Below are 17,897 nucleotides of genomic sequence, written 5' to 3' on the forward strand. Positions count from 1 at the left end.
AAGCCACGGCTCATTGGGTCATTCCTCCGTCTTTACTCCCCCCCTCTCTCTTTCTCTCTCTTAATTCTTTCTTTCTTTCTTTCTTTCTTTCTTTCTTTCTTTCCTTCCTTCCTTCCTTCCTTCCTTCCTTCCTTCTTTCTTTCTTGCTTTCTAAGCCACGGTTCATTGGGTCATTTCTCCGTCTTTACTCCCCCCCTCTCTCTTTCTCTCTCTTAATTCTTTCTTTCTTTCCTTCCTTCCTTCCTTCCTTCCTTCCTTCCTTCCTTCCTTCCTTCCTTCCTTCCTTCCTTCCTTCCTTCCTTCCTTCCTTCCTTCCTTCCTTCCTTCCTTCCTTCCTTCCTTCCTTCCTTCCTTCCTTCCTTCTTTCTTTCTTGCTTTCTTTCTTTAACATAGGATAACCATGTGGTATTTTTTGTTTAAATATTGATAGTGCCTAGATGCATTCTTTTATGTATTGCCATTGTATGGGTAAATTAAATCTCTGGCGGATCGGAACTCATTTTGTTCAATCGCAACAGGACATGGACGAGGCAATACAAGAAATAAGTAAATAATTAAGGGGTCGATTACATAACGGTATGACGCTTTTGTAAACATTCCCTTGTGTCGTCTTTAAAAGTCCTTATATGGGGATCTTAGAGGTAAACACAACGCAGAAGTGCTTTAAACAAATGATTCACCCTCATTTTTGTTACTATTTCAATCTACTGTATAAGCCACGGCTCATTGGGTCATTCCTCCGTCTTTACTCCCCCCCTCTCTCTTAATTCTTTCTTTCTTTCTTTCTTTCTTTCTTTCTTTCTTTCTTTCTTTCTTTCTTTCTTTCTTTCCTTCCTTCCTTCCTTCCTTCCTTCTTTCTTTCTTGCTTTCTAAGCCACGGTTCATTGGGTCATTTCTCCGTCTTTACTCCCCCCCTCTCTCTTTCTCTCTCTTAATTCTTTCTTTCTTTCCTTCCTTCCTTCCTTCCTTCCTTCCTTCTTTCTTGCTTTCTTTCTTTAACATAGGATAACCATGTGGTATTTTTTGTTTAAATATTGATAGTGCCTAGATGCATTCTTTTATGTATTGCCATTGTATGGGTAAATTAAATCTCTGGCGGATCGGGACTCATTTTGTTCAATCGCAACAGGACATGGACGAGGCAATACAAGAAATAAGTAAATAATTAAGGGGTCGATTACATAACGGTATGACGCTTTTGTAAACATTCCCTTGTGTCGTCTTTAAAAGTCCTTATATGGGGATCTTAGAGGTAAACACAACGCAGAAGTGCTTTAAACAAATAATTCACCCTCATTTTTGTTACTATTTCAATCTACTGTATAAGCCACGGCTCATTGGGTCATTTCTCCGTCTTTACTCCCCCCCCTGTCTCTTTCTCTCTCTTAATTCTTTCTTTCTTTCTTTAACATAGGATAACCATGTGGTATTTTTTGTTTAAATATTGATAGTGCCTAGATAATTTCTTTTATGTATTGCCATTGTATGGGTAAATTAAATCTCTGGCAGATCAGGACTCATTTTGATCAATCGCAACAGGACATGGACGAGGCAATACAAGAAATATGTGAATAATAAAGGGGTCGATTACATGACGGTATAATAGTTTTGTAAACGATCCCTTGTGTCGTCTTCTATACTGTCCTTATATGGGGATTTTAGAGGTCAACACAACGCAGAAGTGCTTTAACAAATAATTCATTGATCATTATTGTAACATAATTTATCATTAGTAATAACAATTTAAGAAAGTATAACGTAAATAATTTCGTAAATAGTGGTTAATGTAAATAACTTGGTATAGTATGTTATAGTATTGTTTTACAAACGACGCCCATGAGCTTTTAGCTTTAACATTTTATCGTGTATAAATAAAGTCATATTGTATTGTTAACGATTAGCGATATTTCGGCAGGCCAAAACCCCATTTTTGAAATTAAAACGAATGTAATACAGCTGAATGTGCACAGCTAAAAGGAACAAATCCCACGGGTTTTTTTTTGCCAGTTTTACTGTTTTTGTTAGTTTTGCTTGCTTGTTTTAGTATGTGTTGTAATGGTCGCTACAAATTATAAATAACTATTCTTGGCCAGGAGCTAACTAGAAAACCTTGTGTTAACTCCGTAGCTCCTAGACACCTTACAAAAAAAAAAAAAAAACAAACAAACAAACAAACAAGACAACAGGGGAGGGGGGGGGAAGGAAATGCTGGCTGTGCCTATATATATAAATGCTAGCAGGCCCTATATATCAAACTTAAGCCCAGAACAAACGTTGTTCTTTCCAAGACCTAAGAACAATGGAATTGGTTGGTTTGCATGCGTTTTTTCTTTGCCTCATAGTTCAATCCCTAATTGATATAAGTTATTGGGTTCACCTGATCAAAGGTTCTTTCGGAGACATCCCATGAGGGGTTTGAGATGACTTTACCGATACTTAGTTAACAACCTCATATGCAAAATCACTTTTCCAGTTTATTTAGTGCTTGAAGAAAAGGTAAACGGAAGACAAATATTATTACATAGTTCTTAAAGCAAACATTCACTACTAGATAAGAAAGCCAATTAAGGGTTTATAATAATCTCATCTGTACAAAAAGTCTGCCTGTAAGTTGGCGGCTATCTCTGCTTCCCATCTGTCTCCGTTGTTGAGGAGTTTTTCTTTGTTATACAGGAGCTCCTCGTGGGTTTCTGTTGCAAACTCAAAATTCGGACCCTGCAAAAATATCAAATTATTACCTTTTTAAAATATTTTCAAGCAAAATCTTGACAAAATATAAAAGATACTCATGTCTCATAAAAAATATACTACATGGACCATGAAAAAATAATAAAAAAGATACTTCATGGTTTATGGCTTCTTCAGAGTCTACCATTAACAACTTCTGGCAATAAGAATAAAAAAAAGGAAAAAAAGAATAAAAAAGATACTTTATGGCTTTTGACTTCTTCAGAGTCTACCACTCACAACATCTGGCAATTTTCTTTATCTTTTCTACAGGACTCTTTTAGAGGCAAAAGTGGAATGCAAATATATCTTCAACAGCAATTTTTACAATCAGACAATTTGTTTCAGTGATTAGTTTTTGTGGAAGCAAGAACTAGAAGTATGGAACAGTTTTAATATATCTATTTCTCATTTACTGCTCATGCATTTATTTGTGTGTGCTATACAAACAAATAAACATTTACAGTTTTTCATCATTTTACAGTGAGGACACAGAAAGCGGGCCATGCTGAAAAACTTTGACCAATCAGATTTGGCTTCAACACCGCAAACATTTTGAAAAAAAAAAAGTTCAGCCAATGAGAAACGCACAGGTCCGTGTTTCCCACGGTCAACTTCACGCTCAAGGTCAAATAAACAACGTTTCTCATTGGCTGACTGTAGGGATCTGACTGTGGAGCTCTGAAAGTGGGAGTTTGATGTGGGGCTCTGAAAGTGGGGGTCTGAATGTGGGGCTCTGACAGTGGGGCTCTGAAAGTGGGGGTCTGACTGTGGGGCTCTCAAAGTGGGGCTCTGACTGTGGGGCTCTGACTGTGGGGCTCTGACTGTGGGGCTCTGAAAGTGGGGCTCTGAAAGTGGGGGTCTGACTGTGGGGCTCTGAAAGTGGGAATTTGATGTGGAGCTCTGAAAATGGGACTCTAAAGGTGGGGGCCGGAAAGTGGGGTTCTGACTGTGGGGCTCTGAAAGTAGGGCTTTGACTGTGGGGCTCTGAAAATGGGACTCTGAAGGTGGGGGCCGGAAAGTGGGGTTCTGACTGTGGGGCTCTGAAAGTAGGGCTTTGACTGTGGGGCTCTGAAAGTGGGGCTCTGAAAAAGGGAGTTTGATGTGGGGCTCTGAAAGTGGGCCTCTGAAAAAGGGAGTTTGATGTGGGGCTCTGAAAGTGGGCCTCTGAAAAAGGGAGTTTAATGTGGGGCTCTGAAAGTGGGCCTCTAAAAGAGGGAGTTTGATGTGGGGCTCTGAAAGTGGGGCTCTGAAAAAGGGAGTTTGATGTGGGGCTCTGACAGTGGGGCTCTGACTGTGGGGCTCTGAAAAAGGGAGTTTGATGTGGGGCTCTGACAGTGGGGCTCTGACTGTGGGGCTCACCTCCACTATAGCATCAACTGGGCAGGCTTCCTGGCAAAACCCACAGTAAATACACTTGGTCATATCAATATCATAACGAGTTGTCCGACGGCTACCATCAGACCTCTCTTCTGCCTCAATGGTGATAGCCTGCAAAAAGGATCAAAAGAAACATCTGTTATGAGCAGATATTATTTAATTAATGCAGTTAAATGTAAAAAGCATTTACTAATTCTTTTATTGAAAGCATAGCATGAACAGATGTTTGCTTACACTTTCTACTTTCAGTAGTAACAGTAGTTGGCACTCTGTTCACTGATTGTGTTATACACGGTTAAAATCCATGTCTCTAGATCTACAGCCTGTCCATATTATACTAGAAAGAGTTTCATCTCAAAAGTGACTCAGAATCATCAGTATGTACTTATTCCACTATTCCAGAATATGTTGCAAAATCCTTCCATAATGAAACTTATTTTGATATCCTGCAGACCACCCCTTAATGACTGCTACCATAGATTTTGTTGTTGTTGTTGGTGTTGTTAAGTAGCAGAAGTATCTAATGCCTCTTTTGGCTTAAACACTTGTGTAATAGCAGTAGAAAAAGTTGCATTGAAGTCTTTAAAATCCTATAGACTTGTTTAATAAGTTGGTATCAGGAATGGTCGCCCCAAAGTAACATCGCCCTGATCACAGTTGAGCATGATCGCCCGACTCAATGAACAATCGCCCTAGTCATACTCGGCATGGTTCTGATAACACCACAAGTGAAGAGATGGTAGAGACCATAATATAGTCGAGACCTTTTGAAGTCAAGATTTATTTTCCTTTATTGATCAAAACAGACTTTTTATGGACTTGTATAAAGAACATTATTTCAGCTCTTTCTTAGCGTAAGGGTTATTTCTCTACAATGTATATTTGGGTTATTAACTGCCAAAAGTCGACCCAATAACAGTGGTACAGTATTCTGCTACCATGTTCTTCATCAACAAACAGGAATCTTATAGTTGCTTCATCTTAATTTCGTCTTTAAGGGCTCGTGTCAAAATAAACAGGGATCTGACTGTGGAGCTCTGAAAGTGGGAGTTTGATGTGGGGCTCTGAAAGTGGGGGTCTGAATTTGGGGCTCTGACAGTGGGGCTCTGACTGTGGGGCTCTCAAAGTGGGGCTCTGACTGTGGAGCTCTGACTGTGGGGCTCTGACTGTGGGGCTCTGACTGTGGGGCTCTGACTGTGGGGCTCTGAAAGTGGGGCTCTGAAAGTGGGGGTCTGACTGTGGGGCTCTGAAAGTGGGAATTTGATGTGGAGCTCTGAAAATGGGACTCTAAAGGTGGGGGCCGGAAAGTGGGGTTCTGACTGTGGGGCTTTTTATGGACTTGTATAAAGAACATTATTTCAGCTCTTTCTTAGCGTAAGGGTTATTTCTCTACAATGTATATTTGGGTTATTAACTGCCAAAAGTCAACCCAATAACAGTGGTACAGTATTCTGCTACCATGTTCTTCATCAACAAACAGGAATCTTATAGTTGCTTCATCTTAATTTCGTCTTTAAGGGCTCGTGTCAAAATAAACAGACCAATAAAAACCCCTAAAAACATAGAACATCATTTCAGTTCTCTTTCAGTGTAATTATTATTTCTCTACTATGTATATTCACGTTATCAGCTGTCAAAAGTCGGTCCAATAACAGTGGTATCTGCTACCACATTCTTCACAAACAAACAAGAATCTTATTGTTGCTTTGTCTAAATTGTGTTGTTAAGGGATCATATCAAAATCAACAGACCCATATGAACCCCGAATAAAGCTAGAACATCATTTCAGTTCGATTTCAGTGTAATTATTTTTTATCTTCAATGTTCATTCGTGTTATTAACTTAACTTGGACAGAAATTTTTGTGAAACCAAGTAAAATACAGTAAATAAATGTGATAAAAACCAAAGGAGTAAATGGAGACTGTATGAACATTCGCACAAAAAAATTGGCTTGTGATAAGGTCCAAAATCTTGTGTCACCAAAAAAAAGTGTGACTACGAAAAAAGTTGTCACTGTGGTACAACTTACAGATAAGTGTAACTCTGAGGCTATGCTTAGGGAAAGGGAAGGTCAGTTGGCTTATCGGCTTAAGTCTATCTACCCGCGGGGTCTTAAGAAGAGCGATCTTTTTGTAGTAGGAACCCACAAAGAGATGTGTAAATTCTTTTTTACTATAGCACACACTATTCAATAACATGCACATTTTTGTCAGACAGTTGTAATGATTTTGCATCTCGTGCCACTATTCTGATGGAAATAAGCTTGTATTGATTCACCTTCTTCAGTCTCCCCTGAAGAAGTCTTATTGAAGATGAAAGTTTGGTAGAGTTGAATACCAGTATTTGGTGTATTATGTCAGATTATATATATATAAAATCCCCTGATGAGTGGGCAACCACGAAACAGACCTGTAGGGAAACCTATGTAGTTTGTATTTTTCTCAAACTAACACTATATATATATATATATATATATATATATATATATATATATATATATATATATATATATATATATATATATATATATATATATGTCAGACTTCAAAATTGATAGAGTTTAAGAACATGCAACTTCTCACCTGAGCAGGACAAATGGCCTCACAGAGCTTGCATGCGATGCATCTCTCTTCCCCAGAGGGGTACCGTCGCAGAGCATGTTCCCCCCGGAACCTAGGACTTAGAGGACCCTTTTCAAAAGGATAGTTAATTGTTGCAGGCTCCTGGAATAGCTTGCTTAGTGTCATTGCAAGACCTGAAAAAAAAATGTGCATCAATCAAACTCAAGTAAACACTCATAGTTGTAATAACAAGTAAATGTAGATATTGATTTTTTTTTGGAATGGGCAAAGTGCACATCAATCAGGGAAAGATCAAAGGGGATATTGCTTAGCTTCTTCCTGTCTTTGGGAGTCACATTTCTGGACAGAATGGGCAATATAGATTGATTCCAGTCCTGCCAGAGCTGCATGTAATGTCGTAGTTGTCATTGTGAATTTATCAACTGTAAAATTCATCGTTTGTATGTGTTTCAACTTGCACTGTGTATAAAATAAATCTAAATTCTGACAATAAATTAGAAAGCAAGATACCATTTGTTTTTTCTTCACATTTATTCAGTGGATAAGACTTTATCTGACCTCTATCATCCGGATAACTTTATCCGCTGGATAACTTTTATTAGGGCTTTGTGCAACTGAATAACGCCACTCTGATAAGTTTTAACCACTGTATAAGGATTTAACCGTTGGATAAAACTTGCCCCTGGAGTTCTCTTTGGAGCTAACATTCCTTAGTCTAGGTGCGTAGAAGGTGGAGGAGGAACCTCCACTAATATTCTTATCTAAACTCATGAGAGAACTAAAGTTCCGAAAGGAGACAGCCATCAAGTTTGTACTTTTGAATTGAAGTGAGTCATATGTTGATAGTCTGTTTATAAGGACTCCAAGTTTTGCTCAAATAGAAAAAAGCCCATGGATAATATAGGACATGTGTACTGATCTTGCAGGATAAGAGGGATGCTACATAAACACCTATGAAGATATCGCTAAATAAGAGGTATGTGGGATAGACACCTAAGAAAAGCCCCCATCCCTTTGGGACAAAACTACAGGCAAATGCCCCTACTCTTTGGGATGCAAACTTTAGACAACTTTCCAACATCGACATCAATTCATCTGAAAAAAAGCCTTTATCCTTCAAAGCCAGTACTCTTCAGCGAATTTGTACTAATAACTATAAAGATAACAGTTACCCAAAAATTACGAAAATAAATTTTTTTCATCTGGCATTAGTTCTAATCCATATTCATTTTTGCACATTTCGCTATGCAGCTTACCATATGCTGATACATGGAATTGCTTGCTACAGAAGAGAAAGAGACTCAAACCAGAAACTGACACGACTTTGGCAAAGTACATTTTGTGATGTTATTCATTCATCCCCAAGCCACCATGGTGGGGACAAGTCTTAGAGTCAAAAACTGTAAATCCCCCCACCCCCTCGGGACATATTCTTGTTCTGAAGTGCCCCATCTTAATCCCACACCATGGGGGTGGGGGTTTCAAATGACTAGTGCATTATGTAATCGAGTGTGGTTTACCTCGTAAAAGCTCGCCGAAAAACAATGTGGTGGCATTCCTGTCAGTTGATGTCTGCATATCCAAAGGGGTGTCATGTTCCTCCTTTGTCACATATCCTAAAAGAAACGTATTCATTCATTGTTGTTATACAAATCGACGAAAAAACAATAAGATAATTAACTTACGGTAAGTCCTGCTCGTACAACTGACTGAAAAAGGACGAGCTGCTTGAAAACCCAGACCCACTACACGCCCTAAATAAATGCAAACTGACTGTTATTTGTAATAAATCAAGCCTTTAGGTAACAAACAAAACAATATAGTGATTTTCAGTATCATCCATATGTGTATAATGAAGAAACGCGTTTATTTTTGGCACTGACCTCCTCGGAGCCACCTTGAACAGATCTGCGCCATTTTGGATGTAACTCGCACAGGATTGTGGGATTGTACGCGCTAAAAGCATCATGGGATTGGAATTCCAGGTCAGGGATAATCGAAAAAATGGCGGCGAACTTCGGGAAGACATTACGATCAGCTGTTACTTCGGTCACTGACACTGTATTTCCTGGGTCTAGGGCTGCCAGAGAGTTCCCCAGGCATCATTTAATCAATGCCGGTATGCACAAAAGTGGGGAGTTTACTTTTAAAAGTCTGAGTTAGTGCAACTATCTTTCCCGTTTCCCTGTTTCTCACCAAATGTCCAGCCTTATTAATATTTAGGTATTGTTGTTATTCTGTAGTGATATAGTATTGTTGATCATCCTATCATTATTTTTGTAGGCAACGAGATTGTATCGGATTTGCCTCTTCAAATGGCTTTGTACTTTAATGTCTACTTTTCGCCCTTTTGGTTTCTTACTGCTTTTGTCATTTTGGCTGCTAAGGTAGGAATATCATTTCAAATCTCTATAGTCCATTTCAAATATCATACCAACGTCGTGCCATGCTGAATTGTACCATCATTCTTCTAAAAGTCCTTGATAAAGTCCTTGTCCATTGGCTACACTTTTTTGTTTGTGATGTAAGGTACGGGGTGCCTTGAAGTGAAAATTCTTTCGAAAAAAATATTTTTGCATTTTTAAATTCCCTACTACATTACCTTTACTTATTATAGCAAAGAAAAATGTTTGGATTTTTATTATCTTCTCGATATAATAAGAAAAAACGAATTTTGCTTGGAGACTTTCTGTAAGCATCAAGGTGATTTACTCCTTTAATCCTCTTATCACTTACTGGAACCCTGTGTTCCCTACATCCGGGACCTTCGGTTATAGTTAATTAGCATACTGTTTTTACCTGTAAATCGTGACTGCAAAAATCTCGAATTCTGTTCCTTCGCCTTGCGAAAAGTATATTAGTGTTCCGAAATATATAACCAATGGATAAACAAAAAAGACGGAAGTCTGCATGGGGTCGTCTCAAGCGTAAAATTAGGGTGAAGACTTCTAAATGAAAGATCTTGCTGAAAGCAAAAAGGATAATCTTCTTGTTGGCTTCTCTTGTATAAGTTTGTCCCAACAACCTGCTTCAAGATTATCAGCGAAGAATGCCTCATTGTTTCCAAAATCAAAACATTAAGACAAAATCTTTAGTTACGATTTGTCTAGTACATGTCAGGAAATCGCAAAAAACCTGCCTTATTTGCTACCGGTCTCAGCCGCGCTTTCCTGGTTTCGCCTGAGCGCGGCTTTTTCTTGTCTTCCCCATATGTGCAGGATTTTTTGTTTGTCACTTGTTTTTCTCATGGCGAAATTCGAAACTTCCCGTAATGACTCGGTTAATGACTCTCTTATTGGTCGGTCTGTTTACCTAGAGCTGATGATATGATCACCTCATTGACAGATAACTCAAGTAGGTGTCACACTCTCCAAGAACTTTCAACCGAAATTTCCTTGGCTTCAAATTCGCGTGCATTTCTAAACTTCAAAACCCTAATGTGCGAAAGTATAAGAGCTATGATTGCAAAATTTGGCAACCCTGCTAGGTTATTTATTCAAGAGTGATACTGTGTTCGGCTTTTGAGAGATTTTGAGCGAATCATATTTTATGTCCTCCGGTGTCGTGTTACCTGGAAATTATTTAGTCATCTGACTTTGACTCAAATTTGCATAGGAAGAAAGAAAAATATCTCAAAACCCAAACACAGTTTGGTAGGTGTGTATATGGTGATTGACATAAAACATAAAGATCTGCCATATAGTTTAGACACATTAGGATTTTTAAGGGATGTGATTGGCTGAAAACAAGTGCGTGACTAAAACCTGTAAAAAAATAAAGCATTTCATCAAACCTAGAAACAAAAAGGATTATTGTATTTTCAATTTATTAAGCTTTACAGTGACATATAACATGAGCATATTCGATTTATTGTGTATCGACATTCTTCCTCGACACTTTGGTTTTTTCGGCATACCGTGGGCTGAAGGCACCCCATAACCTTAAGGGGCTAATCCAAGAGGATGGAGGGGACCCGAAACCGACCAACATATGAAATATGCCACAGGCAAACCAGACGTATTGGACACAATACAGAATACAATGGTCTCAGCGGTTGCCATGGCATTGCATTGTATTTTCTATTGTGTCCAGGTCCCGACCGTGCTCAGGGGACCAACAGTTTGTCAACACCCTGGAAGAACGATAAATTTCAACTTTGCAGCGAACATTTGCAGGGAAATTCTGGTCTTTTGGATTATTTTCCTTGAAAGATGTGCTTAGAAACTATTCTTCTATGGCATATAGGATTTTGAAGGGAAAAGCTGTCCGTTTTCTGCCGAAAAAGTTGCTTCAAAGAGTCGAAGTTGTGTTTGCCAGGGCGTTGTGCTTCCTACCCTGTTATATTTTATTACGAGTGAGGAGGTGAACTGAGATGAGGGTGGAAAATCGCCTAAACTGTTATAAATCACGGCTAAAATGGAACCAGATCAATCTATGACAACAACTTCGAGAAATTGGCTTTATTACAGATATATTCAGTAAACAAAATAAAGATAATATTCAATACACGAACATTTCATCTGGTTTGCCTGTGAATATACATATGAAATATCCTCATGGATCAAGCAGGGGCAGGAAATATATCTTCCATATTCTTATCAATATCATTCATGATTTCATTTCAGTATGACAAGCTCGACTTTTACTACAAATTTGTGTTGATTGCTATCTACATTGTCATGGCGATTGTGGAAAGTACTCGTCTTTACCTAGGTTACCTTGGGAACCTCCACGAAAAGGTAAAAATAGTGATATTTAATTTTTTGGCTGTCAATTAAGACCTGTCAAGTTGTGAATACCCAGCTGTTGACTTAGAACACTTCCTCACAGAAGTTCTGATATGGCAGAGTTTTTGGCTACCTTTCTTACCTTATACAAGCTTCATGATAGTAATATAGTTGTATATTATTATTTAATAAATTTGACTGACTTGTAAGTCAAGTAGACTTGACTTATAATATTTAAGTTAATCTTAGCTGTACAAGTTTCAGAGTTCACTGGCTTTTAACCCTTGTGCTTCAGCTGTCTGTGATACCCATATAAGTGCTAGATGACCTCTGACTTTTAACCCTAGTCCTTCGGCTGCCTGTAATATTTATATTAGAGCTAGAAACCTCTGACTTTTAACCTTAGTCCTTTGGCTGCCTGTTATATTCATATTAGAGCTAGAAACCTCTGACTTTTAACCTTAGTCCTTCGGCTGCCTGTAATATTCATATTAGAGCTAGAAACCTCTGGCTTTTAACGCTAGTCCTTTGGCTGCCTGTTATATTCATATTAGAGCTAGAAACCTCTGGCTTCTCCTTTTGCTGTGATCATACCATGTAATACTCCTATTATTTCCTAGGTTCCAGAGCTAGCTGGCTTTTGGCTTCTAACCCTTGTCCTTCAGTTCCCCCTCACGCTGGTTCTATTACTAAATGAGAGTATGCTCATAATGCCGACTGAGCGAGCCATGAACATTCTTATGACTATCTTTGTTCTTGTGGAGATCATCCAGGGATACAGAGTAATAAAGGCACTTGCAGATCACCAGGTCTCTAAGTTTCATCTTCACCAGTTTGATGAGGTCTCTGAAATGCAAGATATCCAGGAACGTGGTCCAGAAGAAATTGGATTCAGATGATAATAAACCAGTTAGAGTCGCCAATAGCCACTTGTTCTATGTTCAAATTTCATGCACTATTTCACTTAAGCTACTGTAAGTTATAGCAGGTGAATACTAACTTGGCCTGGCTTGGATGAAACCTTACTAAACAAGTCAATTTCCTGACAAAGAAGCAGTAAACATTCTTTGAACAACCTGAGGCATTCATAGAAAATTATTTGATTGGTTAACATTTGTATTTTAAGGAGAGGGAAGAGGGGTAGGTCTTTTGTGAAATCATCTGCCTTTTATCTTCCTCTTACACTTTCTACTGTCAAGCCAAATTTTACTGAATTGAACTGTAAATAAACTTGTAAATACTGTAATATAAAGGCCCACAAAAATATGGCAGTCATTTTTGCCAATAAAAATTTGTACAAAGGGTAGACTTGAAATGCTCATTTTAGAATCTGGGGCGCTGACCCATTTCCATTGTACTAGCACATGTTACAAGCCTTCTAAACAAACTAGAGTAAACTTCATATTTCAGGCATGGTCACACAGACCCTAGGAAATAATGTCATAGAAAGAGGGCTCTATTTCCAGCTAATTTCTGTAAGCCTGCAGTTGGACTGTCGGCTATTGGAAATAGAGGCTTATTAGAATAAGGATGGAGCACTGTGAGGCCGTGTGTCAAACACGAAAACATAAAACGCGAAAACAAATAGAATCGCGAGCAAAGATATCTACTGTAGATATGTACTGGAGCACAGCTCAATAAAACAAAACGCTGAAAAGAATGTGCGATGTAAATAAAACCCAAACAAAAATTCCCAACAAAGTTACACACAGAGTTTGTAAAATAAAATGAAAAAAGTTGATTGATATATACAAACTAGTATGCGTTTGTTAGGCGATTTCTATCGTACAATGCAAAGCCTACGATTTTCAATCATCATTTAGATGTCATTCCATCTTCAGGAGTTCCCTTGCCGTTATCCGGTAGTCCAACGACATTAGTGCGCCCAGTTTCCTCTTCTCCCGTGGCACAGAACGAGTCGTTGGACCTAGATGAGTTCCCCTGCCAAGTTGAGCCTTCTACCCCTTCCGTCACACTCTGAGGTGACAAGGTCAAATGGGGGACTAGTCTACTGACCGTGGTGAGCGAGCTTCTACACGGGGTACAAACCAAAGGAGTCGTAGACACGTAACTAACTGCGTTTCTAAAACCTGTCCTTTTACCTAGTTTTACAAGTTTTTTTGTCTGCTGACGACTTTCTATGTTGAATATTTTATTAGGTGTTGCACTAAATCGTACATGTCTTTCGTCCTTCGGTACGGAACAAGTTGGATCTATGTCTTCCTGGGGCGGACAGCCGAGGCGATTCCCGGAATATTGGTCAAACCATTGCTGGTTGACAGATTCCACTTGAGAATCGCTCATGCGTCGTGGGCGTCGTCGTCTCCTCGGCTGATGTTCACCACTGTCGCGAATGCGCCGCGACTCAACTATTTGCTTGTGGCAGTACCAAATGGCGACCACAGCCACGGCAAGAAGCAGTCCGACCACGAGGTAGACGCTGGCAATGGCGGGAACGTGCAGGGGACCTTCAACGGTCTCAGCAGTTGGCTGCATCGACGCATTTGTCGACATATTCAAATCCCTAAAAAAAGTATTGGAAAGTTTTATAATAATGGGATAAATCTACCGGTAATGGAGCCGCCATTGACCTCCTCGGTGAACCTAGATACTTCAAGGAAGCTTGGCGTGCCAAGTTTCAAGTGCGACTAAGGTTTGTTGTTGGTTTACACTATCACCTGTAACTCACTGTCTGTTATTAATACATTAGGTGAGGATAACAGAGTTGAATAAACGGATCCAGTTACATCAATATCAGATTCTTTCTCCTGTAAAAAGTCGAACTCGGGAGGTCTGATAAAGACATTGAAGTAAAATAGTTCTCTTTTGTTAGCACATATTTTGTATTGGTCAGCTTATCGGTTTCTAATTGCTAAGGGGTCGCAGGAGTGCAACTCGGGTTATTTTCCTTGTTGCTTAATTGATATGGTATCGGTGAAATTTGGGGGTGGACAAATTATGCAAAATTAACAAATTGCGATGGGAAATTCTTTATGGGCGGATCTGAACTAAATCGCCCACAATATTCCTGGAAATCCTAATAAAGGACGCCGTTGCTTGAATGTTCGCTAGTGCTCTCAATGACGACGAGAGTGCAAAAAAAAAAAAAAAAAAAAAAAAAAAAAAATGCGTTCGCTCAATCCCTAGCAGAAGTAGGCGTAATCGAAACATATGACATAATGAGATGGACATAGGACTTCTCCCTATGGTTTGGTGGGAAGACGGCTGGAATGCATCAAACAGAACGCATTCACTAACGGTTCGGCATAAATATTCTGTGTATAGCGTTTATCAAAAACGAAAAACTCACATAAATAAATTCAAAAGACAGCGCTTGGATATTCCCAACAAAGAAAACTTGTGATATTAGTGGAATAGATATAATAATAGATATAAAAGAGAATATAGAATATATTATATAGAATAATAGATATTAGTGGAATTCAACTACAAACGTATGTAGGATTATTACGGGCTGCCGGACCTTTAGTTTTCTTAGGACCCCATCTCTAAGCGATTAAGCGAAAAATGAAGCTTGCAAGTCATAGATACTTCAACCATTTTAATATCCGACTGAACAAAAAGTAGTGTTCGATGATCGCCAAAGTCATATCTATTATCTTATTGGACATTCTAGTGTCCAATGTTTTTCGAGTCTGAATATTGGGAAAAAGCAATGTGCCTTTGGATAAAAACCGGTCAGTGTCAACCCGGGACAAAAGAGGGCGACGTATCGCTGTGTATTTGTATACTCCAGCGATATTTTGCGCGCGCGCTCAGTGTTGTTTGATAATTACCTCGATTAAACGATATTCACGATGTAACGATGCACTTTTTTGTCCCTTCCATATTGTTATATGAAGGTTCCACTATATAGTAACATATATGGCAATCCTTCAATAAGAAATAACCCCTTTTTGGACGGTCGAGTAATGTGTGCCCCCCTCCTCCCCTCCCTCCCTTGTGTCAACCACTAGAAACACCTCTTGCTGAATGATGGAATGTGTGCTTCAACACTGTTACACTTACTTATAAGTTCGTTAGGGACTGTTGATTTGAGTCGCTGCCGTGTCCGAGGTCTGTGCGCAAGACTTGTCTCATGCAGGCCGCCGTCGCACCATATATCCTTATCCTTATACTCACTGCGCATACGGAATTAAGGTCAAGCGCAATCACGATAGTACTGTGAATAACAAATTGTTACCGATAATCATAATACAGTTGAAGATGAACCATTTGATATTATTATGACTAATGCTGTACGCCCTTGACGTGTCCTCTCTAACGAAGCTCTTAAACATTCTTTCCTTTTTTCTTGTTTTTGCAATTTCTAATTTACAAGCATGTTGCTTTGGCACGTTTCACCCGTTCACGATAGCAAAATGTAACCCTCGTGTAACTGAATGAGTTTGGTTCAGTATTGATGTCTAGATGCAACAGCTTTCCAGTCTCAATAAGAAAAAATGTCGAGGGGTTTGTTTGTCGTTTCCTTTTGTTTGCTTATTGGGCAGGAGGAGTTTTGTTGATCGGAGATTCCAAGTAAATAACGATGTATATTTCAAAGGCAGTAACGGTAGCGCATCTCGGTCTACATGAGGTCTGGACAAGCATTTTTACAGCTGTAAGTGGGAATTAACAATCTTCGTGTATAAAGTTTAGATGGTTTCACATACCTAGGCGGGCTGAGTTGAACTAATATGATAATATCATATCAGTTTTGATGTGGCTTAACGGCGGGCTCGGGCTATCGTATGGACCTAATAATAGGACCAGAGTTCATGAAAACAAAGTCACCATAACTGGCATAGTGTGGACGCGACCCCCATTGGGGTGTTGTTCGTTATAGGAAAACGACATGTTTTTATATTAAACAATCTCGTCCAAAATCTTCCTCCCGCGATGTCCCCAGTAAAGAGAAGAGGTGTAAAGTAGGGGTGGTGGGTGCGAATAACTTTGCATGGGAAAAGGATAATATATGTTGGGTAGAGGTATAGCAGAGGTGTGTCTCTAGGGGGACAATGGCATTGTTTCTTTTTTGGATGGAAGGTTTATGCCCTCTTGTGGGATATCGCCCCAACCGCCTTCTTCAAGTGTCGGATGTCGGCATTAAACGTACTCTCCTGTCGTCCTCTTCCAGTGTCGGATGTCGGCATTAAACGAACTCTCCTGTCGTCGTCTTCAAGTGTCGGATGTCGGCATTAAACGAACTCTCCTGTCGTCCTCTTCAAGTGTCGGATGTCGGCATTAAACGAACTCTCCTGTCACCCGGGAGCTGTTATGGGCCGTTATGGCTAGCATGTCGAATGACGCACCAAGCAGAAATGACCAGGTGTTTTGTTTTGTTGGAGCTGTATACACCTTAAGGTTGACAAAAAGAAAATGGAAAGTCGAACAAAATTTGACTAATAATACAAACAATATTGTTTTCTTGTGTTAAAAATCTGTACATTCACTACATGCGCCTCACTGGAAGCCTAGATAGCCTCACGGAATGTCTCATAAACAGACACGGACGTGTATTTTCTAACCAGCAGTGAAAGGCATTTGTCATTTTCCAATTTCTTATAGTCAACATTTATTAAAATAGGTGTATAAGAATGCACTAGATTGCGGTATTATATGTAATCTATCTATGATGTGCATCATTTGTCTAGCCAAACATTTCAATGTTGTAACGCGATTATAATATGCACCACACCGGGTCATATCGTTTTTATTTTCTTCCAATTCAATTGAATTTATTTTTCTCATTGTCAATAGATCGCTGACTTTTGTAATTCTAACTCAACAAAAAATAAACAAAAATCTTTTTAACTCCAAAAGGCCACAGCATCGCACCCCTTAACAGGGGGCCGGTTCCTGAAAAGCCGATTATCGCTAAGCCAGAGTAAATTTGCCCTAACCCACTATTAATTTTTTACCCCCGGATTAGTTCTGTTTCCAAACGCTGGTTAGCTCTGGGTTAGTTTGGAGGTGTTGGCGTAACACAGGCCTCCTAAACTATGTAGTAGAACTGAATTTTTATAAAATGAAGTTGCCGACAAAAAAGACGTTACAAAAAACAATGTAAGGGATCAAATTTTCTAACATTTCGCTTGGTTATGCGACCTTCGTGGCGATGCTGACTCGAAAATTGTGCTGTGGGACAGACAGAAAGTTACATGAAATTTATACTTGAAACAAATCTGTCTCGCTAGTGTCACGCACCAACTCTAATCCTGCCCAATGACATTTTTGGCAATGAAATGGGGGTAATGAGCCGATGTAGAGGTGTTTTGGGGCTTGTCTGGGTAAATAAAACCACCAGGTAAATTTGAGTTGCTCTCTATTGATCTACTGAGTATCTTGTGTGAATTTTACTCGTCAAACCAGTTTTTTACTCGCTTAATCATTGCCAAAAACGGATGGAAGGTGTGTGTGTGTGGAGAGGGGGGGGGGGGGGGGGGGTGTGTAAGGATCTTTCCATTCATGTGCCTTCCC

General features: G+C 39.3%; 3 protein-coding genes across 3 annotated transcripts; 1 reads left to right on the forward strand and 2 right to left on the reverse strand.

Moving 5' to 3' along the window:
- Positions 1 to 2,461: 2,461 nt before the first annotated feature.
- LOC5510934 (NADH-ubiquinone oxidoreductase subunit 8) lies at positions 2,462 to 8,637 on the reverse strand. Its single transcript, XM_001631333.3, has 6 exons — positions 8,574 to 8,637; positions 8,376 to 8,444; positions 8,211 to 8,306; positions 6,691 to 6,863; positions 4,090 to 4,218; positions 2,462 to 2,715 (listed from the first exon to the last, which is right to left on the reverse strand). The coding sequence occupies exons 1-6, from the start codon at positions 8,605 to 8,607 to the stop codon at positions 2,584 to 2,586; spliced, it is 633 nt and encodes a 210-aa protein (XP_001631383.3). The 5' UTR covers positions 8,608 to 8,637; the 3' UTR covers positions 2,462 to 2,583.
- Positions 8,638 to 8,650: 13 nt separating this feature from the next.
- Positions 8,651 to 12,723, forward strand: LOC5510956 (transmembrane protein 17B). Its single transcript, XM_001631304.3, has 4 exons — positions 8,651 to 8,809; positions 8,974 to 9,077; positions 11,316 to 11,429; positions 12,038 to 12,723. Exons 1-4 carry the CDS (start codon positions 8,695 to 8,697, stop codon positions 12,314 to 12,316), a joined length of 612 nt encoding a protein of 203 aa, XP_001631354.2. The 5' UTR covers positions 8,651 to 8,694; the 3' UTR covers positions 12,317 to 12,723.
- A 408-nt stretch (positions 12,724 to 13,131) lies between these two features.
- Positions 13,132 to 15,557, reverse strand: LOC116617414. The gene is made up of 2 exons (XM_032380124.2): positions 15,447 to 15,557; positions 13,132 to 13,941 (listed from the first exon to the last, which is right to left on the reverse strand). Exon 2 carries the CDS (start codon positions 13,929 to 13,931, stop codon positions 13,233 to 13,235), a length of 699 nt encoding a protein of 232 aa, XP_032236015.2. The 5' UTR covers positions 13,932 to 13,941; positions 15,447 to 15,557; the 3' UTR covers positions 13,132 to 13,232.
- Positions 15,558 to 17,897: the final 2,340 nt, after the last annotated feature.

Source organism: Nematostella vectensis, chromosome 4 (genome assembly GCF_932526225.1).
Source record: "Nematostella vectensis chromosome 4, jaNemVect1.1, whole genome shotgun sequence".
Taxonomy (NCBI): domain Eukaryota; kingdom Metazoa; phylum Cnidaria; class Anthozoa; order Actiniaria; family Edwardsiidae; genus Nematostella; species Nematostella vectensis.